The sequence below is a fragment of the Panthera leo genome, chromosome B1 (assembly GCF_018350215.1).
Source record: "Panthera leo isolate Ple1 chromosome B1, P.leo_Ple1_pat1.1, whole genome shotgun sequence".
NCBI lineage: Eukaryota > Metazoa > Chordata > Mammalia > Carnivora > Felidae > Panthera > Panthera leo.
Window position 1 is genome coordinate 45,635,080 of NC_056682.1, and position 25,367 is coordinate 45,660,446.

Sequence of the window (25,367 nt, forward strand, 5' to 3'; positions counted from 1 at the left end):
TATATATGATATCTCCTCACATTCACAGAAGGAATTACAGAAGAAACCTTTGTTTTTCAGTTAGTGTTCTGATGGCCAGAGCATCTTTCATGGTGTTTATTTGTTTTTATATCGTACCAGGGATGAAAACAGAAAAGATGCAAAAAGTTTTTTGAATTTATTACAAAAGGAAATAAAATGCAAAAAAAAAAAAAAAAAAAAAAAAAGGCCAAGAGGGAAACTGAGTATAAAAGAAGTCATGTGTGGACTCATAATTAAATGAAGAGGAAATGTCACTCTCAGACTCTCTGAAGAGCCTCTGGACAATGGGATACCAGGCCCAGCTGAGGGTTAGAGCCTTTCCTGGAATATTTCATGGGAGTGACATTTCAAAGGCCATACTTGGTACTATAGCACCCTAATAGTCCCTTCACTTATTTTGACTCAAAGGTATCAAAGGACCTGATGTGGGAGATTGTGAGTAGATACCTAACAGCCACAGGCATCAAGCATAGTGGTAAGACATTAATTAGGTCAGACAATTCTACCTCTGCTACTCACTAACTTCCTATAAAATCAGGTTAGCTTCACTGACCTATTACTGGGATGCTATCTTAAAATATTATCAAGGAGAAATATAATGTATTTAAAATCAGTAACATAGGAGGCATTCATAGTGGTGACTATTATTATTACTGCATGGAATGTCCCCAAAATAACCTGAAAAATTAGATTGTAATTATTATTTGTATTATTATTTGTTCAATGAATATAATTATTTATTATTATATCAATTATTACATAGTTACTTTATATTTAAATAGATGATTTTCCATTAATAATATAGTCTTTATTTATATTCCTTTTTTTAAAGTTTATTTATTTTCAGAGAGAGAGAGAGAGAGAGAGCATGAGAGGGGCATAGAAAGAGGGAGAGACAAAATCCCAAGCCCCATGTTATGAGTGCAGAGCCCTACATGGAGCTTAATCTCACCAACTGTGAGATCATGATCTGAGTCGAAATCAAGAGTCAGATACTTAACCACCCAAGCTGCCCAGGTGCCCTTATTTATATTTCTATGTTCAGTAACTCCAAGTACTTCTACATTTATATTCCCAGCATCTTGGACTGCAGGTAGGAAGCAAAGATATTATTTCTATTTTGCAGATAAATATTCTTAGACAAGAATAAGATAAGTAACTTCTTCAAGGTCAGTGTAATGTCTGGGACTGCAGTCTAGATCTCTCAATACTTTGCCGTTCAAATGGAAGTCAAATCTGATTCCTTGGGGCTTTCTTGCCTTCTTCAATTTTTTTTTTTCCTATTTCTGATCCTAACCATGTGAGGACATGGGAAAAAAGCCAAGATTCAACAATTTACAAGGTTACCTTTTTGTTCTGTTCAATAAATAGAGTCGTTAGAAAGGTGCATAAACCTGGCACCAGACAGCCTTGGGCCATGAATCCAAGCTTCAATTCGGCAAAGCAGATGATGTTGTCTCCAGTAGTCCAGTTCCAGCTGGGAATCTTTGGCAGAAAAACCTGTTTCATAGTAGAAAGTAGGTCAAACATTATGAGTAAATACAATTCAAGAAAGTTTTTTCAGAATGAATGTGCTTTCTTGCATTTGTTTTACTTGAAAAAATTTGTTGTGCCTGTGTCAGTAGAAGGTATCAGAACAAATTCAGCTTTTAAAAATTATTAGTGGTCTACTGCTCCCACTTTTTAAAATAGAAATAGTGAGAGTTGCGAAATCAGGTCAAATGACTTAGACCTCTTATACTACCCTGAACCTACAACTTTTATTTTTGTCCTTGTTTTCGTTGAGATATAACTGACATATAACATTGTGTTAGCTTCAGGTGTACAAGATGATTCAATGTGTGCGTTGTGAAATGACCACCACAATAATTCTAGTTACCACCTACCATCCCAATAGTTACAATTATTTTTTTCTTGTGATCAGAACTTTTAAGACCTACTGTTAATAACTTTCAAATCTACAATAGAGTATTATTAACTATAGTCACCATGCTGTACATTATATTCCCATGACTTATTTGTTTTATAAACGGAAGTTTGTTCTTTTTTATCCCCTTCATCCATTTTGCCCACCCTCAACACCACCCCCATCCCTACCTCTGACAATCACCAATCTGTTCTATCTGTATGGATTTTGGGCGGGGGGGGTTGCTTTTTTTTTTTTTTAATTTTTAAAGTTTTACATATAAATGAAATCATATGGTATGTCTTTCTCTGACTTATTTTCACTTAGCATAATTCTCTCAAGGCCCATCCATACTGTAGCAAGCGCAAAATTTCCTTCATTTTTATGGCTGAACAAAATTCCATTATATAAACTATATATTTTATTATATATAATTAATATATATAATAATTATATATAATACATATAATATATAATAATTATATATATTAATTATATATATAATTATAAATGAGGGGCGCTTGGGTAGCTCAGTTGGTTGAGTGTCCAACTTTGGCTCAGGTCATGATCTCACAGTCCGTGAGTTCGAGCCGTGTCAGGCTCTGTGCTGACAGCTCAGAGCCTGGAGCCTGCTTCGGATTCTGTGTCTCCCTCTCTCTCTGACCCTCCCCCATTCATGCTTTGTTTCTCTCTGTCTCAAAAATAAATAAACATTAAAAAAAATTTAAATCATTTATAAATGGAGAATTTAGCCCATCTATATTTAAAGTAATTATTGATAGGTATGCACCTATTGTCATTGTTAATTGTTTTCTGGCAGTTTTGTCAATGCTCTGTTCCTTTCTTCCTCTTTTGCTCTCTTCCTTTGTGATTTGATGATTTTCTGTAGGTCTTAGATTCCTTTCTTTTTATTTGTTGTGTATCTACATATATTTTTCCTTTGTGGCTACTTCATAGTAGGCCACATAACTCATTTTTATAACAATCTATTTTAAGTCCTAACAACTTAAGTTTGATCACATTCTAAAACCACATTTTTATCCCCCCCCCACCCCATTTTGTTTCTGATATCACAATTTATAGCATTTGGTATATCCCTTACTAAGGGATCCCTTAGTGTATCCCTTACTAAGTACTGCAGTTATTTTTACTACTTTCGTCTTTTAACCTTCATATGAGATTCATAAGTGATTAGTCCACATTTACAACATTAGATTATTCTGAATTTTACTATACATTTTCTTTTGCCATTGAGATTCATACTTTCTTATCTTTTTCTGTTACTAATTGATGCCCTTTCCTTTCAGCTTGAAGACGTTTTTTTTATCATTTCTTATAAAACTGTCCTAGTGATGATGAACTCCTGTAGCTTTTGCTTGTGTGAAAAACTCTCTGCATGACAACATTGCCAGGTAGACTATTCTGGATTGGCAGGGCTTTTTTTTTCTTTCAATACTTTCAATCTATCAGGCCATTCCCTTCTGGCCTGTGAAGTTTCTGCTGAAAAATCTGTTGCTAGTCTTACAGTGGTTCCCTTAGACATTACAAGTTGTTTTTCTCTTGCCAACTTTAAGATTCTCTCCTTGTCTTTAACTTTTGACACTTTAATTATAATGAGTTTTTGTGTGGATCTCTTTAGGTTCATCTTATTTAAAATTATCTGGGCTTCCTAGATATAGACGTCTGTTTCCTTCTCCAGATTAGGGAAGTTTTCAGTGACTGCTTCTTCAAATATGTTTTCTGCCCCTTTCTTTGTTTTTCTCCTTCTGGGATGCCTATAATGCAAACATTGACCCAATGGATATTGTCCCATAAGCTGTCCCCACTCATTTTCATTCTTTTTTCTTTCTGCTCCTCTGATTAGGTGAGTTCCACTACCCTGTCTTCCTGTTTGCTGATTCTTCTGATTCATCTAGTTTGCTGCTGAACCCCTCTATTGTATTTTTTTTGGTTCAGTTACTAAATCCCTCAGCTTGTGATTTGTATTTGGTTACTTTCTTATATACTCCATCTCTGTTGAAGTTCTCATTTTCTTCATCCATTCTTCCCCATAGCTTAGTGAGCATCTTGATGACTGTTTTGAACTCTGTCATTCACCTCTGTTTCATCAAGGTCTTTTTCTGAGGTCTTATCTTACTCTTTCATTTAGAATATATTCCTGTTTCTTCATTCCCCTTGAAATTCTGCACTAGGTAAAATAGCCACCTCTCTCAGTTTTGAAGAAATGGCCTTGTGTAGGAGTTGAACCTTTTTGCTCAACCCTGTCCTAGCTTTTGGTTGTCTCTCAAACCTCTGTGATTGTCTAATCAGGGTACTGCATTTTTAGTGGCTCCAAGTAGTCATAGATGTGCCAAGAGAGGTAGGTCAGTGTCCCAAAGGAAATGATATCAGCATCTAGATTTAGGTGGATTAGTAGTTAGACCCTCAGGTAGCAGCTGCTAAAGTATGAAAGTATACCTCTTTATGAATTTGCATTTTTAAGTGATTAAAAATCTTAATGAACCTCCATATTTCACCTGTAATTGGCAAAAAATCTTTGAGTATAGACCTGTGAGAAATTAATAAGTTTTATTATTTAGACAAAGGAAGTTATTCAACTCCATAGACTAAAAGGGGATGATAGGTAGGCTAGATGGTTACTATACCTTGTTATGGGATTGAAGTATCTGTATGATGACTCTGGTATTAGGGTTATAGTTTTTGATGGAGAGAACCCTACATAAACAACAAATATGCTCATCAGTGATGTACAGTATGCAATAATAAAACAACATATAAAATGCACGATTATGCTGTCTTCTAATAATGTTCTGTTTAATTGCATACACAGTAAAGGATGATATTGTTTTAGTGACTTAGTAAATGTAATCTATGGAAGGGTCGGCTCTTGGTACTAGGAGACTGTGGTGTTCTGAAACCAGTTCTTGAGGAGAAAATCAGCAGTTTCATGTATTTTAGCCTTCAAATACATTAATTACAGAAAAAAAAAACAGTGATCGCATTTCTGTCTATAGCTTGAAGTAGCTCATAGACTGTCTTACCCAACGTTCTCATTATACATATTAAGAGACTGAGGTCCAACTCATATATACTGTATTATGCACAGTATATGTTCTCAACTGTTTCTTGCTGTTTGTAGAATCACCTTTAGCTATGTATGTTTATTATGCTCTGGGGACCATAAGTTCATATGGTTGGGCACAATGCCATTGCCATCACCATGATAGCTTGAAACTATCACCACAAGTCAAGTTCCCGCTCACAGACAGCTCATAGTTAAAGACAGTGATACCAATTCTAGTCATCTGGAAGATATTTGCCAACAATCACAAGCACATTATAGCAAATGATACACAATATTTCACCAGAACTACTGGAGAAAAACTCCAATAAATAAAGTCTACTAATAGGATTCACCAATCAGAAAATGGCATCTTTATTTTTGGAAGTTTAAAGATGTTATTTATTAACGGTGTTATCTGAACAGCTATCAGTTATTGGTATGCTTGCTTTTTAAATTTAAATACCTATTACCTGGGGTGCCTGGGTGGCTCAGTCGGTTAAGCGTCCGACTTCAGCTCAGGTCATGATCTCACAGTTTGTGAGTTCGAGCCCTGTGTTGGGCTCTGTGCTGACAGCTCGGAGCCTGGAACCTGCTTCAGATTCTGTGTCTCCCTCTCTCTCTGCCCCTCCCCAACTTGTGCTCTATGTCTCTCAAAAGATAAACGTAAGAAAAAAATTTTAAATAACTTTTACCCATATGAAACTTTAGGAAAGTATATGGAAAAGCACAAAGATACTCAGGATACTCTATTTTTGCATCCACACAGCTTTGGGGAGCAAAAAAAAGCAAAAAAAAAAAAAAAAAAGAAAGAAAGAAAAAATAGGCAGAAACCTGGAATATAATGAACCTAGTGCTGTAATAGATGACATCTTCTCCTATTTGGTCCCATGCACTGGGCCACTGGGCTTTATTTTAAAAGAGGTAGAAATAAAATCATCTTGAAGCATATAAAACAGTGCCAGCTTCTTACCTCATAATGTTGGAAGTGTCTTCAGCATGCGAATCACTGCACAAAGGGTTGGCTATAATCAGGCATGCTTCTGCAGATTCCACCTATTCTTCAAGATTAGACAGTAGCCATCTTGTTAATTACATAGGAAATGCTCTGGTGTTCCCCCTCTGGGTTTCCCTGTGGTTTTATCATAAAATTTTCCATAAGAGAGAGAACACCCTTGGGAAGGAGTGGTGATAAGGATGTCCTTACAGCAGGATCAGAGTCCTGTAGATGCTGTATTGGCTGGAAGTGCTGTAGGGGACAGACCTGGGCATAGGGTCTCCAACACAGATGCAAGACTGCTTTAAAACAGGCAAAGTACATAGTTATATTTTTCCTATTATCCAAAACGAAGTTTTTAAGCAACTTTCTATACATTGATTTGCCTCTCAGGACAGCAAAGAATGGAAGAACTGGAAGTATGCTTGACCCAAAGTAATCAGTCATTCAGTATTTGTGGATTCTGAATCTTAAGGGTATAGAAAATTATTGAAGTGGCACTTACAATACTGAGTTGCGGGAAAGAGAAAGATTATTCTGAGTCTGTCATTTTCTATTTCAATTCTTTATGTTAACTCTAGAGATCTCTGATTTAAAAAAAACTACAGCCCTTGGTTTATGTGATTCTATGAAATCTAAAACATGGGAGGAAACCTGCTTTGATCTTAAATGAAAGCTGTCTAGACTCTTGGCCTTTGCTCATTATTTTTCATCCATCCTTAATGGGATTTCTGCTATTTTCCTTTCTGTTTCTCTTATCAGAAAGTGGATCAGTGTGTTTAGAAAAAGTTGGGAAATCTGTGTCTGGTAAGGATTCTATTCAATGATAAGATTAAACACACTTTTGCCATCCATAACTTTTTCAGATTTCTTAGACTGCTAAAATAAAACTGCTCTAGATAAGTAGAGGATTTAGTGAAATAAATAAATGTTAAGTGTAGGTAAACAGTGCTGTCTACTTGACATTTATCAAGGAGGATTTGGAGATTCAATAGCTACATTTCCTTTATGATCAGTTTTTAAAGTTGAGGAAGTCTTATTTCCACCAATTTAAGCATGTGGACTGATACTTTTGAAAGAGAAATACATCCTATCATCTTAATTGTTGCAGCTTAGGATAATCAGAAGAAAAACAACTAGTTCTTACCGCAACTCGCCTCAGATCCTCCCACTTAAGTGCCGATCCAGAAACAAAAGTCGTATAGGCCATGTAGCACTTAAATAATGTTTCTAATTCCAAGGAAGGAGGAACCCTGGGCAAAGAATATAGTACCAAAGATGTAAAATGATGACTGACTTTGGTTTAGAGTTCATGGTATTTATTTAGTGGCTTTAACAGAACTTCGAATCCCCTGTAGGAAAACATCCATCCTCTATTACTAATCCATGTGGTTAGGTGATACTAACATCTGGCCTTATTTCTGAGTGCTGAAGAATAAGAACAAACCAGTCATATAACAGCAGGAGAAGAGTTTCTGAGAAAAAGGCACAAATCAATAACGTGGTCTTTCCAGAACTTAAGGAGATACAAAATATTAACTGAATAGGATATGGAGTGGCAGAGACACAATTAGTATTTCTTTAGGAGACAAAATTATGATATTGATGCAAGTATACGTAAGGCGTAAGGGAGAGGAGCAGCAAAAACAATGCCTTGCTTTCTGTTTTTAGGAACTGCACTGATAAGGTCCAATTTGCTGAGACAGAAAGTGCCGTGTTCTTTCCTTCTTTTATGTATTTGCCTTGTTAGCTGGAGAGAGAGATATAAGATCATGAGTTTGTTTTTTAAAATGTTACGTCTGAGGGGCCTTTGAAGCTCTGGGATGGAGATATTCAGTAAGCAATTTAGTTGTGTGAATATGGAGCCACAGAGAATGTCTGGTGGAGGATATGAATTGCAGAGTCATCAAAAATTATAGGTAATGGGAAAAATTCTAGATGAGTGCTTCCAACATTTTGCACCATTTAAAAAAATCTCACATTTCTGTTTTAGGGGCACCTGGGTGGCTCAGTCAGTTGAGCATCCACCTTCGGCTCAGGTCATGATGTCTTGGTTGGCGGGTTCGAGCCCCACGTCGGGCTCTGTGCTGATAGCTCAGAGCATGGAGCCTGCTTCAGACTCTGTCTCTCTCTCTCTCTGCCCCACCCCCACTCGTTCTTGGTGTCTCTCTCTCTCCCAAAAAGAAATAAACATTAAAATAAATTTTAAAAAATTTCATTCGTTCTCTTGACAAGTACCTATAATAACCTACATTAGTCCATACAACAGTAAATACATCTAATGATTTCCTTTTTGTCTCAACTGGATTATAATTATTAGCCCCTTATCACTAATTTTAGCCCGGTTTTTGACTATTTTTTAAAATAAGGATTCAAGTAACATACAAATTACCGAAAAGACAGGCAGGCAATTACACTGAAATAGAACTGTTGGCTGTCCCTCAATGTAGCACCATGAAGGAGTTCAAAATGCTGGTTGGTCATCTCATACAGGGGAGCCCAAAGTTGTATTGGACTGGACATGCCACAATGTACAAGGTACAAAGCGCTGAACTATAAAATGTGTGAAGGTGGAAGTGGCGGAAGTGATCCTGTATATGATCCTGTACAAGATCAAAATGCCCTTTCCAATCTGCCTGACTTATTTGGTGGTGTGTGGATAACTGATAAACCATTTGAACAAAATAAAGAAGTGAGTTCCTTACACTTTACACAAAATGAATTCCAGGGAGCTTAAATACAAAATATTTCAATATGGAAACATAGAAACGCTAGAGAAATACTTGCTTAATTCTAGAACAGAGAGGCCAAAGAGTGTCAGAAAAGCCAGATGCCACAATGAAAGAGTCGATGGGTTATAGTACATGTAAATCAAATGCTTCTGCGTGCACACACACAGGCAAAGAGAGAAAAATATTTACAACAAATGACACAAAAAGGCTAATATCAAAATATATTAAGACCGCTGAGAAGTCAGTAAAACAGCAGATAACCATCCTCATAGAAAAGCAGATATGAGAAATGAAGACAAATTTCTTCATTCATCAAAAAAGGAAAATCAAATGGTCAAAACATACAAAAATTGTTCAATCTCACTGGGAACCAAAATTGTAAAATAAAACGATAAGAAATCATTTTGCCTACTTAAAAACCTTTTCATATTAAGTATGCATTTTCTAGGGGGTTCACAAAATAGTTGACTTGGACTCTACTTGTGGAAATGTAAGTTTCATAGAATAAAAACATCATTAAAAACAATCCTTTCTGCATCTATTTGAACTCACATTTCCAATTCTGAGAATTAACAGAATAGCAATTAGAAAGAATGCCAGACTTGTGCACAAAATCACAGTCACATAAGAGTAAATGATAGGAAATCTCTTTAACAACGTTAGTATATATACAGATAAACATCAGGCAAGATATATTCCAAAATATTCTCTGAGGTTAACTCTGGTCGTAAGATTGCCTTTTCTTCTCCTTTTGCTTATTATTATTTCCTAATTTTCCTATGAATATTGCGAGGGTAATTTTTTTCCATTAAAAAAATGCACACATATTTCAAGGATTAATTTAGAGCCCGTGAATGGTACAGATAAACTTACTCTCCCAGAAAAACAATCTCAATGTTGATTTGCCCTGACTTATGGCGGAGAAAATTCCGTAGGAAAGCTGTCACACTGTCAACCGTAATGTTCCCACAGACCACGATGAACCTAGGGGGCAAGAATATGTGAGGTGGATCATCTGAGAAACAGAAGTATCTTCCTGTCAAGACGCAGAGCTAAATTTAGCTTAAATTTAGCTTTAAATCAATCTGGTATTTGAATTACCCAGATTTTTAAAATAGAAACATTGAAGACTGCATCTCCAATAGAGAAAAGAAACATCAGATTTCTATGGTCCCTAGTTCATTCCATGTTGGGTATGAATCCAAACATTTGAATAACACGTAGATTTTCAGGAATACAATAATAACTATTGTAATTGTGACATTTTTCATAGTTATTATAACTTATAATGGACTTGCACATGTGTTACTTCACTTGATTTCTTTCACTTGACTCCTGATTAGCTGATCTAGTCTTTTTCAAAGGAACAAAAGAGGCTCAAAATACTTCACTGATTTTCTCATAGTCAATACTATGGCAGAGGTGGCAGTACATTCTGGATTATTTTGGTTTATCTTCCGCACTGAAAATTATCTAGTAGCTACTAAAAAGTGAGTCCAATGGAGAGTCTTCAAGGACAGGTGTAAAAATCTCAACTTTTATTGTGAAAAATAGCTATCAACTTCCTTAGGTAATGCACTTAAATAAGCTATTTTTCCCTCCATTACTCATTTAAGGAAACTAAAAGCATACATGTAGCCTAACCTAACCTTAAGATTTCCAGACCTTTTGGGCTAATTTGGCATGTGTCCCGCATTGCCTTCTTGTGATGAACTGCGTAAGACTTTGGTTTATCTAGTTCATTTCCATGTTTTCAATATTTATTTTTCACTCATTTTATTGTTGTTGTTATTATTTTATTTTTATTTTTTTTTACTTTCCTCTTCAGACTCCTAAGTCAATCTTGGTTTTCATCCAATTGTGCTAAGAGACCACTCCAAGGGAGTTTATCTCCACTGGATCTCTTTCCTCTACAGCAAATAGAGACTAAAAAAGAGTTGCTTCCAATTTAAGATCTCCAATCCATTCCCTCCTTCTCGGATGTAAAAACCATAGTGGATACTGAAATAACACATCACAGAGAAATATGATAAAAAACAACTTCAACTCCATTTTCCTCCCAGAACAGGTGGCTGTGACATGGACAAAACAGGTGATCTATGAAGTGTTGTAGAAGACGTGGAAATTTCTCTTCACTCCAGCAAACCTCTGCCTGTGAATGAGCCCCCATATGATGTTAGTGGAATTTTGGCTGAGACCACAGAGTCGAAGTAATTATTTTAAATTTGAACTGCGGCTGTAATTTGATCCATTATGTGAAATTAGCCGTAAGTTAACCACATGATTAAAATGAACAGAACAGTAATAGATGTTAAAAGCACAGTGATGAGGGATGCAGAAATATTGCCACACTTAATATTTGATAGGGAATGATAATATTATCTGTCATTTTAGTTGTTTTACTGCTCTTACCAGCATCTACATAGTTGTTTTTTTTTTTTTAATTTTTTTTAACATTTATTTATTTTTGAGACAGAAAGAGAGCATGATCGGGGGAGGGGCAGAGAGAGAGGGAGACACAGAATTGGAAGCAGGCTCCAGGCTCTGAGCCATCAGCCCAGAGCCCGACGCGGGGCTCCAACTCACGGACCGTGAGATCGTGACCTGAGCTGAAGTCGGACGCTTAACCGACTGAGCCACCCAGGCGCCCCCTACATAGTTGTTTTTAATCAAGTACCAAATATCTTCTTATGGTATTTATTTTAGCACAACCCTCTTCAGTAAATGAAGGACCTTGCCAATATATTCACTTTAGGCCAAGCAACAGGCATTTTTAAAGAGATATGTGACTAGTAGAATTTCTCAAACTGCAGAAATTATGCTTGAAAGCTACTTACTTCTTCCCTTTGACCACCTCATAGGGACTGGTGTATTTCCTCTTGTTAGCAAAAATTTCCACCATTTCAGGGACATAGTTCGCAAATAGGATCTAAAATGATCAGCAAATAAAATCTTAGATTTCATTTTTTTAATGTTTGTTTTTGAGAGAGAGAGAGAGAGAGAGCGAGCGTGCACGAGCAGGGCAGGGAGAGAGGGAGTCACAGAATCTGAAGCAGGCTCCAGGCTCTGAGCTGTCAGCATAGAGCCCAATGAGGGGCTCGAACCCATGAACTGTGTGAGGTCATGACCTGAGCTGAAGTTGGATGCTTAATGGACTGAGCCACCCGGGCACCCCCAGATCTCATTGTTTTCAAGGACATTCTAAAATTCTGAGATTATAAAAGAGAAAGAAGGTGCATAAGACTTTCTCTTATCTGTGAACTGTATTTCAAAAGGCAGGCCGTTTTTCTTCCTTGACCTTTGGATTTGGTTTAAATCAAATAAAATGCTTTGCAGCATTCCAAATTATGAAAGCAAAGACAAGTGGTAAGGCACACTTCCTGTCCCTTTTGTCCTCTAGTCACAACTAACTGCACTTCTGACTCTTCTGATGTGATACTATGTGAGGCTTAGAAAAAAAATAAAACATGTGGGACAGAGAGAGGTTTAGGGGAAATGACTGAAATGAGGGGATGTAATAATATGGACAGGGGAATATCAGAAAGGTGGAGGGGAGAACTCTGTTACCAGTTTTTAAGGAGCTGAAGTTAAAGTAACTAAAAGAGGTTTCCTTTGTCCATGATACACTCTTGAACCAAGCACAGATGTTCACATATATGAAGTAGAATGCTAGTTCAGAGAGAGTTACTCATTTGGCTCATTCAAATCAAATCTCAAATGCCCTTCCTCATTGGAAGAAAGACTTCAGTCTGATGGGCAAGAGGTAAAGGAATATAGGATTGCTCAATTCAATGCAGACTCATAAATAAAGTCTGCTCTCCTTTGTCTGCCATCCTCATCTTTGGCAATCATGCAATTGAAGCACGTGCTCCAGAGGATGCAGTTTGGAAAACATGGGATCTAAGTATCTTTCCATTATCATTTCACACTTGCTCTGAATAATGCAACATTCACTCTCAAACCTGTATTGCTTTATTTATCACCATTAACTACATGTGTTGGGTTAATGTAGCTATATTCAAAGATATTAAAAATATTCTTCACCAAACTCCCCAGGGTGAAAAACATGATGAAGGTCCGTCCTAGGGATGTCTTGGCTACCACATCTCCAAAGCCAACAGTTGACGTTGTTGCCATGACCAGGTAAATAGATTCAAAATATGATATGTTCTGTGAATTTCTACCTTTGAGCCAGGGATCACCAGAATTTTCCACCTGTTCAAAAAGAGGAGATTCAGGAAAGGTCTCTGAATGGAATCCAACGGAATGTTTATAAAGAATAGGAAAAACATTGGCTTAGTTTCACTTAATTCAATCCAAATGAAGTATTAATGATTCCTAGCCTGTGTTAAAGGGTTTTCAAAGTGTGTGTAGAGATCGTGAAGTCTTGTTTTCTTCACTGTGATTACTGCTGAACTCTGAGGGAGGATGTAGCTTGGGCCCACATTTGGAGAGCTCCCCAGGGGTACTGGCTGCCTGTATCTCTTTCCTTTCATTTGGGCAAGTCATTGCATTCTAGAGCCATGAGACTCAGATAAGCCAGGTTCTGAAATCGAGCAATTATTATTTATTCTTATTTACCAGTAGCTCAGGGTTATTATTGAAAAGGAAGCACTTACATGAGCACTTCACTTCAATGTGCTTAAGAGAATGAAGGCTAGTGTCTAAGAAAAAGCAAACAAATTTTCCACATTATTCCCCACCGCCACTCCCTGCCAAAAAAAAATAAATTTTTTTTCCATGATTAAAAAAAAAACTCTGAAGAATATTTCCTCTGATTTCTCCCTAAGTCTTCACATTTTAAGAAAATTAAACTCATTAGATTACCCTTTTATATTAAAATGAGTAACTTAGGCAATGGCACTATGTATTTGTGGTATATATAAACTTATAAATATATGATATGTCATATATTATTATATGTTATAAATGACAATTATATAATGTATACAACTTTCCTTTCTTTTTCCATTTTTTGACATTTTTTCCCAAATATCTTACATATTTCTTGGATGTTTTCCATTTCTATTTAGAGCAAAAATGTTAAGATGTTAGAGATGCCTGGAAAAGTAGGTTTTTTTGTTTTGTTGTTAAGAACTGAAATAGAGGGGCGCCTGGGTGGCTCAGTTGGTTGAGCATCCGACTTTGGCTCAGGTCATGACCTCACAGTCCGGGAGTCTGAACCCCATGTCGGGCTCTGTGCTGACAGCTCAGAGCCTGGAGCCTGTTTCAGATTCTGTGCCTCCCTCTTTCTCTCTCCTCCCCTGCTCATGCTGTGTCTCTCTCTTCTCAAAAATAAATAAATGTTAAAAAAAATTCTGAAAAAAAAAAAGAAAAAGAACTGAAATAGAAATTAGAAATAACATAGTTCGCTCAGGTATTTGACCACTTTTTAAAAGTGACCTTTTCTTAAGTTTGAGGAGTAGGTTAAGAGTATGGACTCCTTATAATACCCTATTCCAAAATAAGAAAGGGATCATACATGTACACTTAACTCCCAAAGCTGGCAGAGGGTTTTGTTGCAAAGTCTACTAATCTCCTTCCACTAACTTCTGGAGTCTTCACTGTTGTCTGAGACTAGTACATTCTAAGAAAACCAGTTTAAAACACACAGATTATGTCATATATATTCCCTCAGGATTAAAAGAGTTGCCTGAGACAGTTTTAAGCTGAAACCCCATAGTGTCTGTTAACAGCATCATAGCACAGGGATTAGATCATATCTTGGTACAACCTGTTGTATAAACTAAAACTAAGTTTATTGCAACCTGGAATTCTCCCTCACAATAAATTAAGTAACATTTTTAAGGTTCAGCTCACTCTCTTTGGGGGTATTTAGTGTTTCAAACCTCTTCCCTCCCTCCCTCCCAGCACTCTCCAAGAGTTGGTGGCCTGCTGCTGGCTCCCTTGTCCACTCTGCTCTTCCTCCAAAACCATGTGAGCAGAGACCCAGATGGGAGATAAGATAAAGTTAAGGTAAAGGATTTTGGACCAATGTTAAGATACTGAGTTATCATCTATTTTTAACTTCATATTTCAGAACTGAAATTTTATGTTTCAAGCTTGACATCGTTCAACTTCAGATAAGAAATGCTATGGAGGACGCTAGGGGGATCCCCCCTCTCCTCTTACCTTGCCATCACTCACACAAGTTATGTTATCTTTACATGGTACATGTGTGCCCTAGTCTGTAGCCATAACGCCTTTGGCTATGCCTTAGCGCTGTTTTTAATTCATTCAATAATCCCCACCATTACTTTATATCATGGTTTCCTCATTCCTGAGTTCCTAGTTTTGATTCATCTCCTATATGGCTGGATTTTACCATCAAGGTACTTATTTTTTAAGTTTATTTATTTTTATTTTGAGAGAGAGCACATGCACATACAAGCAGGAGAGGGGCAGAGGGGGGTAGAGAGCGAGAATCCCAAGCAGGCTCCACATTGCCAGCGCAGAGCCCAACGTGGGGCTCAATCACACGAACTGCAAGATCATGGCCTGAGCTGAAACCAAGAGTCAGACACTTGATCAACTGAGCCACCCAGGCGCCCCTTGAGATATGCTTTTAAAAGGGACTCCTGGGTACTATTTTCTCTTGAATATTTAAAATGACAGGATAGCTTATACTTTCACACCAACTTTGCAGACCCTACTCTATCACCTTCTGGTAACGATGGACATTGACAAATTGGAGGCGAGTTTCATTTCTCCCCCTTTTATAGACTTTGCTTGGTTCTGCTTGGATTCTCTCCTTATCCTTGAAAATCAGTAAACTGCTCCATAATATGGTTGGAATAAATAATTTGTGTCATTTTTCCTGGTATGATAGGGAAAGATAGGATTCAGTAGGCAGAAAGGGAGAGGCTAGGGCTTGAAGGTCCCTGGGAGCGAGCAAACCACATATTTGAAAAGAATGCTAGGAACATCTACCCATGAGAAAAACTACCTCGGAAAAATCTCTCCTGGGGCCTGACCATGAGGAAACCTCTCTCAGACACAAAGTTTTCCTTATAAATGTAACAAGCACCACCTACTCCTGCCCCAGGTTCCCCTCAGGAATAAACAAGTCTGCATTTATAGTTATCAGACCAATAAAAAAAAAAAAGAACCTAAAAAGAAACAAAGGGAACAAAGAAAAAGGAATGGGCCAAAACCCTATAAAATAAAGTCCCTTGCCTATCATCTGGGGCATTCACTTTCATGTGCCCCTTATCTTCAAAGAGAGCTTTTGTACAATCCTTGCTTCCACTATTCTTACTTTTTAATAAAAACTTTTGCCTGCTGCTCATTTTATTCTGTGTTCTCCTCTTCATTCTTCGAAGTGGCAAGACAAGTTTCCCTGGGTATTGAGCTAAAGAATCCTGCAACACTGGGACATGATATACCCTTTAACCCACAGATTTAAGGGGTGCCTGGGTGGCTCTGTTGGTTAAGCATCCAATTTCAGTTCAGGTCATATCTCACAGTTTGTGAGTTTGAGCCCTGCATCCGGCTGTGGGCTCGGAGTCTGGAGCCTGCTTCGGGGGCTCTGTCTCCCTCTCTCTGTTCCTCCCCCACTCATGCTCTGTCTCTGTCTCTCTCAAAAATAAACATTAATTTTTTTTTAACCCACAGATTCAAGACTTTATTTTGGTGACTTCTTCTGGTGTCACCTGTCTTGTCCTTTGCTCTAGGAACACTAATTTTAGAGTATGTTCAGTTGACGTTGCTGGAATGCCTTTGTTCTTTTCCATGTCACATTGCTGCAATCCTGTCCACTATGTTCCTGAGCATGTTTGTGTTCCCTTTGATTACATTTTGGTTTCCTCTAATGTCATTTTCAGCTCTGTAATACTTTTTCCTCTGATATCATTCTTCTTTTTCTCTGATATCATTCAGCCTGTTTTCCAACTCCTGCTACTGTTTAATAGTCTTTTATTTAAAACCTTATATATTTTGTTTGAATTAGTATTTTTAGTTTTTAAAACCCTTTTATTTGCATTTTTTCTCAAATATGGATTTTTTTTTCTTCTCCGTTTCCTTGGACAAATTATCTTGTAATTATTGTTCTTTTAAGTGTTATATTAAGTAACTGTTGTTATGCTGATGTCTCTCTTTTCTTCTTTTCTCTCTTTTCTCTATTTTCTCCACTATACCCCCTTGTTATTTTTGGCAGAATTCTTGATTACTTCTGGTTAACACTCACCTTTTGAGGGTATCAAATTTAAAAAATTTTTCTTTAATGTTTATTTATTTTTGGAGGAGTGAGAGACCGAGTGTGAGTGGGGGAGGGGTAGAGAGAGAGGGAGACACAGAATCTGAAGCAGGCTCCAGGCTCTGAGCTGTCAGCACAGAGCCCGACGCGGGGCTCAAACTCACAAACCACGAGATCATGACCTAAGCCGAAGTCGGACGCTTAACCGAGTGAGCCACCCAGGTGCCCTGAGGGTATCAACTTTTAGGTGAAGGCCAGTAGTTATATGTGCAGCTGGTGAGTTGGGACAATTATAGTTTTTATTTTGGTTTGTCATTTCAAATATCCTCCCAAGCAAATCTGCCATTTTCTACGCTCTGGGATATAGCTCTTCTAGGCTATCAACATTCCAGACATTGGGGTGACTCACAGTGGATCCCCTTAAGTCACAAGCCATCTGGTTGCTTCTTCTTTCTCTGCATATATCCTTGCTGGAGGTCTCCTCACCTGGGTGACTAGCAAGGTTCACATGCTTAGAAGGGTTAAGCAACAGACTTTGATTCAAGTGAGCCTGGCTGTGTCCAACTCAAGAGCACATGCTGTTAACAGAGAGCATCAAGTCTACAACTAGGACTGGTAGTGGCCTTGAGAGACTGGATTGCGAAACTTTGTGTTTTCCCAAAGAATCCAGAAATCTGGGATTTTATGTGAGCTCTCTGTAAAAGTTAGAAAGCAATAAAAAATTAGAACAGAAAATACAAACATAATTAGGTCAGACAAAATAGGTCTATAGGCCACATTCAGCCTAAGAGCCCTTCATGGGGAACTGCTATTGATGACAAAAAAGTTTCTCCTTGAGCACTCTTGCCTACCATTCTGTGATGGCCAGCAGGTCTCCAAAAAGACACTGATGACTGCTGCTCCCATGGCGGGCCCATGCACCTAGGTGCAACCCTCTAGAGCCAGGGATCCACTTGTACTACTGTGATCTTCTTTCAAGGAAATTTCTCTCCTGCTTGAGGATGGAGGAGGGATGTGGCTGGTTTCAGATTTTTTGAAGGCTCGGATCATGGTTTACATTTGGTGTTTGGCATTTTTCTTGATCAGCTGAAGATGGTAACTTTAAAATTCTTTTTCCGTTTTGCCATTAATGCTTTAATTAATTTTGAGAGGACTCAAGTGAAAAAGACTCCTGCTGTGCTTTTTGTTTTGTTTCCTTTTCTCAAAGACCTTTGCTTTCAACATCCTATTTCAATTTCTGCATTTTCAATGACTGCTCCTCAACTGTCCTCAAGCAATGAAGTCCAAGAGTTTGTTCCTTATTGTTGAAATCCATTTATTATAACTCTGATTATGTGAGATAAGAAGGAGCCTCAGGGCACCTGGGATGACTGTGTGGCTCAGTCGGTTAAGCATCCGACTTCAGCTCAGGTCATGATCTCACAGCTCATGAGTTCTAGGCCCGCATCAGGCTCTGTGCTGATGGCTCAGAGCCTGGAGCCTACTTGGGATTCTGTTTCTCTCTCTGCCCCTCCCCCACTCAAGCTGTCTCTCTCTCTCTCTCTCTCTCTCTCTCTCAAAAATAAATAAATTTTTAAAAACTTTAAAAAAAAATGAGCCTTTCCTACAGGCAAAGGAGGCAGCTATATATGCAGATGGATTTCGGGAGAACTGAGAAAGCCCTAAAGCTCCCCTTTGTAACCTAGCAATTTGTCTCTCACAGCTCTCCTAGTTCATAAGTGTGACAGTTCTCACTGCTTTCATTTCTTTGACTTTTTTTTTTAAATGCTGAGACTCCTATGAAGATACAACAATAAGGTTCACCTACTGCTTATAATTTTGAAGTGTAAGCTTATTAGATCCTTTCTTAAGAGCAAGTTTTGAATGTTGAAGGAAGGAACATAGATACCTTGAGTGCAGGAAACACGTATTTGTGGAGAATATGGGAGTGCAGAAGACCAAGAAAGGGGAGGTAAAAAGATAAACTGCACACTGGTTACAGTGAAAGAGACAGGAGTTCAGAAGGTCTGCCTGCATTTTTTAAAGGAAAGATGTTCATGCTGACCAGAAACACTTGAGAGTTTGAGAAAATGCTTACCAGATGAATGAATCCTGCAGCAGTGAACCAGGTACTGAGGACTATTGATAACAGTTTGGAAAACTTCACTGAACTGCTAGAGGAAGAAAGACAAAAAGTTTTTGGGTTCAGACAGATTCCAGAACAACACAAGTCCTCTAAAATCCGACTATTCTAAGTGTGGTTCATGGGCCAGAAGCAATGGTGCGCTTACCTGGGAGCATTATTAGAAATGCAGGATCCCAGCCCCCACCCCTGATCTACAGATCTGCATTGTTGTAGGGATCCTCTGTTTGATTCATATGCACATTAGAGTCTGAGATGCCCAGTTCTGAACATACCCAGTCACACACGCTTGTTCAAAAATTTTACACTTTGCTATGCTATCCACCAGCCTGATATTATATTGTTTTTACAAATATATATGTATCATCTTAAACTAAATTTAATAGATTGCCACATTGTCTAAAGTAACAGTACAAAGTGCAGTGTCCTGGGAATCCAGAGAATGGGTCTGCAAAATGGAATTTTGAGTAGATCACAGAAATGTCTCGCTAAACTCATACCAGGCTCTTTCAGTGAAAAGGATTGGACAAGCTCCTATGTCCTAAGTAAAGTTCTAGAGTTTAGCTGAAATCTCTGTGGTTTTCAGGTAGGGTTACCTGTTACACAAGAACAGCCCTTTCTAATCCCAACTGCTCCATGATGCACGAACGCCTAGCAGCGAAATCACCTGGCCTATAAAATTTGATGTTTCTGGGGAGAACATAGAAGCATGAAGATTTTCAGTGGGTAACATTAAACCAAACTGCATAACACTTTAGAAGTATTTCTGCTCAAAGGTAGTTTGCAATTTTTTTTTTGAGACATTTAGGCAGCTCTATTTTTGTAAGCGATTTCATTGCTGCTACTGGGTGCCTCACGGTCAGAAAAACTGTCTCACATTCCTAGATAGAAGAGACGTGATTCATGATAGCAAGTATATAGAACCAAAACCTTTGGATTGCTTTCATTTTAATTTTTTGGGGGGGAGGAGGCAGAATTAAAGTCTAAATGGACTTACACAATGTAGCTCTACAAAACAGACTCAAATGATTGTCAACTTCCTAGTCAGCATGTGATATTAATACAACAGGAGTAAGGGGATGAATAATATCTTAGGAGCTAAGGGATTTCATGGGGTTTACACTGAAATTCCGATGGGAAAGGAACTGAAGGTTCAGTTTACATTTTTAATTTCCTAATCCAAATCAGCAAGCAAGCAGGACTTACGGCAGGGCTAGCATTTACCTGGTTCTGATGGCTTGGAGAATTTGCAAGATTTGAGGGAGCTCTAGCAGCCGCAAAGCTCTTAAGAACCTTAAACCTACAAAGCAATCAAAAGGACAAATCTGCCAAAAGAAGAGGGTCACTTCCGGAAGTAGTCAGGGTTGTAACACAATCGGGACCACTTACCTTCTTTCTATCTCTGAGATGCTCACATACAATGTAAGGCCACGGGTTTAAGGGCATGAGCTCTAGTTCAGATCCTGGCCCTAACACTTAACAGCTGTTGTAATCTAAAGCAATTCCCTTCATGTCTCTAGTTCCTCATCTACAAAATGGGAATTAAAAGTACCTAGCCCATAGGGCTGTTGAACTAATCATAGAAAGCATGTGGGAGCAGGCCTCGCATATAATAAGCACTACTCACATTTCACCCTATAGAATTCCTCTTTAGAACAGACAGTAAATTAGTTATTAACCACTTAAACTCCTGATTATAGAATCTCTATGGTCTGTTCCTCAGCTTTCCCATGATATTTTACTTTACGTAGTTTGATAATTCCAACAGCAAGGAATATTTGATAGGTAATAAATAATAATATAAAATTCCATAAAAACTGATAGAAGCCACTTAATGTCCATGCACTGCCCATAAAGACAAAGTAAGCAGTTAGATAGATATATAACATGTCACAGCCTGTCTGGATATGATGATTTATTGCTTTGAGAGACCAGTGGAGACTTTTCATCTCTTCCAGTCCACATGGGATTCTAGCATATAGGTGCCTCAGGGGGACGGGGGGTTTGGACCTTGCCTCTCAGACAGTGGATGAATCAGTCCACAAACAATAAATAACCAGTGTCACCTACTGTGCATCAGGTACGTTACCAGGTACTGAGGTTTAAAAAAAAAAACAGGTTTTAAAAATATATTACAAAATCATATAATCATGGTGAAAAATGGTTTTAAATGGCATTTAGGCCATTTAAAAAATGGAAATGAAGGATACTTATGAGTGAAAGTGGAAGACTTAAATTTATTTATTTATTTTTGAGAGACTACACCTGATTCCCACAATGCACTTACCTAGCCAGTTACTCTTCAAATAATAAGAAATAAAGGTTGGTGGAATGGTAAAGATGTCTACAATTGAATTCATCTCCAACCAAAACTTGATCTTGTCATCCGCTGCCACAAACTATGAAATGGAAACAAAAGACTCCATATTCTGTTACCCTCGAGAATTTAAAAATGAACATACCAGTGGCTTTATTAATTCATCTCACTCAACGGACGCTTTGATCTCAATCTATTACATACCTATACATACACACGCATATGTACTCAGATAGCTATATACTTGAATATATATTAGTATAGACATGTAGATAAATATGTATTTACATAAAGACTGTACCTTCAGGGGCACCTGGGTGGCTCAGTCGGTTAAGCAGGACTCTTGGGTTTCGGCTTAGGTCATGATCTCATAGCCCGCATCTGGCTCTGAGCTGACAGCATGGAGCCTGCCTGGGATTCTCACTCTCCCTCTTTCTGCCCCTCTCCTTCTCAGTCTCTCTCCCTCTCTCTCAAAATAAATAAATAAACTCTAATTTTTTTTTTTTTACAAAGAACTTCCTTTAATGGGTGTTCAGTAAATGAACATGAACCCATTTTACTCACCAGATCTTAACACTTACACATCAGAATAAACACTTTGAACCTATTGATGCTCTTAGAGCTTTCTGATATAATTATATAATGCCTCTTTTAAAAAAATTTTTTTAACGTTTATTTATTTTTGAGACAGAGAAAGCATGAATGGGGGAGGGTCGGAGAGAGGGAGACACAGAATCTGAAACAGGCTCCAGGCTCTGAGCTGTCAGCACAGAGCCTGACGCGGGGCTTGAACTCACTGACCGCGAGATCATGACCTGAGCCGAAGTCGGCCGCTTAACCGACTGAGCCACCCAGGCGCTCCTAAAATTTTTTTTAACATGTATTCATTTTTGAGAGACAGAGACAGAGTGTGAGTGGGGGATGGGCAGAGAAGAGGGAGACACTGAATCTGAAGCAGGCTGCAGGCTCCAAAGCTGTCAGCACAGAGCCTGATGCAGGGTTTGAACTCATGAACAGCAAGATCATGACGTGAGCTGAAGTCAGATGCTTAACCAACTGAGCCACCCAGATGCCTCTAAAGCCTCCTACTTGTGAACAAAGATACATGATTTAAAATGGCCCTTAATGGAAAAAGTACAACTTTCTAGAAGTTTGGCTGGCCAAGACCTGTGTCTATGAGCTTCCCTATTTGGATTAAGAAAGCAAGCATATATAGAGGGATAAATTACTATAAAAAGATTTTGATGGTCAGTGTGGTCAGAGTTAAGTTTTGAAGGAAGGTCATAAAAATACAGATATATGTGTGTGTGTGTGTATATATATACACACACACACACATATATACACACACACACACACATATATATATATAGTCTCCCATAAACATGTGATGGATAAATACATTGAAATCTAGACCTATGATGGATCCTCAATAAATGCCTATGGAATGATAGAACTATTTAATAGATGAGTGTAACAAAAATGAAACAAAGGTATTAAAGTATTTTATACAATTATATGGCACATGTCCCATCAGTGGAATCGGTTGAGCCAATGACATTTCAGAGGCTGTTCCTCAGGTTTCCTAGCTTGTGATTATTAGTAAAGCTTTCTCAGTGGTAGGTTGGGAAGCCAATAAGGAGGACAGTGTGACAGGGTATCCAAAGGAATCATTTTCATTTGCACCAGAATTTTTGGCCTAGATACAGTGTTAAGTGCAAGGGAGAGTTTTCATGTCTCTTTATACATTGGACAGGTTAGGGCACACACCCTCTAGCTGTAGAGCCTGAAAACAGAGGCAGATTGTACAACTAAGGCACATAAAGACCTCTTTACATTGCACCTGTTGTGTTCATTTGTTTCCTCCCACTTTCCATAGATACTTACTCTCAACCCAAAATAGAAACTAAAGAACACATTGAAAGTCAAATCAATAGGGATCGTTTTGTCTTGGTATGAAGAACAGCTTCCAACAGGGCTGGAAAAGAAATAAGAACCATTTATACAGATGTACATTTTAAAAGTTTTACTATAGAAGACCAAATAAAGAGTAGGCAATGTTCTATTTATTCACCATGAATGGTTAATGCAAGACACTTACGTTCACATTTTAAGGAAATTACTTTTCCCTTGGGAGGAAAGGTATGCACAAACAAAACCACAGGACTGCATGTGGAGCTGAAAATAACAGGACAATTACCTGTTCGTCCTTTCATAGAGTTTATTGGTTCTATTTCTGTTTTATCGATGAGGATTCAGATGCACAGAGATTATGTGGCTCCTCTTGGTTTGCAAAACTATCTGCCCAGCCAGGACATTTTGACATCTGTGCCCTTCTCATACAGACCTACACTAAGTCAAATGGACTGATATGAACCCAAATGTAAAGAAAATTTCCTAAAAGGTCAGTAAGGAGTTCACAAAGCAAAGACTACTAGTTTCCCTAGCATTTCCAAAATTGCCTGACTTCTGTGGCCCCATAATACCAATTTTACTTCAGCTAGAAATCCAGTGTAATTCCCAGCTGATCAGCGTGGAGCTCAGATTAGATTAGGCTGTGTCCAAGAAACCATTCTAACTTGGGTATAGAAGATGAGAATGGCTTCAGAGAAGAGCAGACAATAACTTGCTCCTTTATCCCAGGTGAGATCTAGCATGTTCCATCTTCAAACCCATCCAAAGTTGTTTGAAACCTATGACAAACCCTGAAACAACTATAAAGATTCTGTTTCGACACTTAAGGATTCCAAAGACACAGAACACCCTCAGGAGTGGTCCAAGGGTGGAGACCACAGCTGGAGGCTTCTAGTCTCAGAGACTCTAAAATAGATGTGTATACAGCACCACAGCCCGTAGCAATGCACAATGACAGGATACAGGGGAAACTCATGCATTTTCTGGTGAAACTAGATTTAGTGCTTCATGGGGGGAATACTCACCCTTTTTTTAATGAGTTTATATGTGTGTATGCCTGAAAGCATATTAAACATTATTCCCGGCAGAAAATTCCAAATTAGCTGGCAACCTAATGACACAGAAGACAAGGATGACTGGGGATTTTACTCACTCAGAAGAGTTGATGAAATAGATTATGAGAGACCCAATGCTTAGTACAAATACAAGGATCATCTGGAAAAAAAAAAACAAAACCAAGGACCAAATAATTGTATTGATATATAGATGAATAAATAAACCAACAAAATTGTGTTTACTCTTTTAACCTTGCCTATATATGCAGCATTTTTCACACATTCATTTATGTTAGCATGCATGCATGCATGAATTAATTCATTCATTCTTTCACTCAAGAGAAACTGATTGGACCTTTACTAGGTCTTCAATAAATGACACACACTCACTCATTTTACTTATGTAATTTTCATTCCTATATACTTTAGAATAAAGTTTGTCCCTCCTACCGCTCATAAAGCTTTCTGATCTCAAGAAGTCCCATCGTTTATTCATTTCTTCACTCATCAAACATTTATTAAGTGCTTTAAATGTGTCAGGCACTTTATTACATGCTGGAAATGAGGGCTATTGGACATAAACTGTGGACTTGAAATGTCTGTGATACTGGAGAAGAAACAGTCCCAACATGTCCATGTAAAAGGATGGTCAGGATTTTGACAGGAGGGAATGTGCTGTAAATGAGGAAAAGAATATGAGTGCGTTTAACATGCGAATGTGCCTGGTTTATGGAAGAAGCAGAGCTGGTGGAATGTTATCAGAAGTTTTCCCATTCCAAACCCTCAAGGCATTTGGATGAAACCTTTTGCAGCCTCCATGACTTTTCAGGTCAACTTTAGGTAACTAAACATTCCTCCAGTCATTTACAGTTTTCCAGCCATTCTTTTTTTTTTATGTTCAGTCCAGTATATTATTAGTAATACTAATAGTAAAACTGAATTTTAGTTACAATTAAAGCTTTACTCCCTTCCAGCTCAGGTGTTCCTTGGGCAGGTTACCTGTACTGGGAAAAAGGTCAGTCTCCTCCCTATTAACCCTTTTTGAGTT

The 25,367-nt window shown here is 38.0% G+C and overlaps 1 protein-coding gene across 1 annotated transcript in view; it reads right to left on the reverse strand.

Annotated features, from left to right (window-relative positions):
• The window catches only part of KCNU1 (potassium calcium-activated channel subfamily U member 1), a 148,824-nt gene that overhangs the window by 103,099 nt on the left and 20,358 nt on the right, over positions 1–25,367 (reverse strand). Inside the window, 12 exon segments of the mRNA XM_042936667.1 lie at positions 1,369–1,521; positions 4,573–4,642; positions 5,962–6,044; positions 7,133–7,238; positions 9,591–9,701; positions 11,555–11,646; positions 12,762–12,932; positions 18,989–19,064; positions 20,258–20,333; positions 21,321–21,432; positions 23,238–23,328; positions 24,418–24,479. Coding sequence (XP_042792601.1) covers positions 1,369–1,521; positions 4,573–4,642; positions 5,962–6,044; positions 7,133–7,238; positions 9,591–9,701; positions 11,555–11,646; positions 12,762–12,932; positions 18,989–19,064; positions 20,258–20,333; positions 21,321–21,432; positions 23,238–23,328; positions 24,418–24,479 — 1,203 coding nt within the window.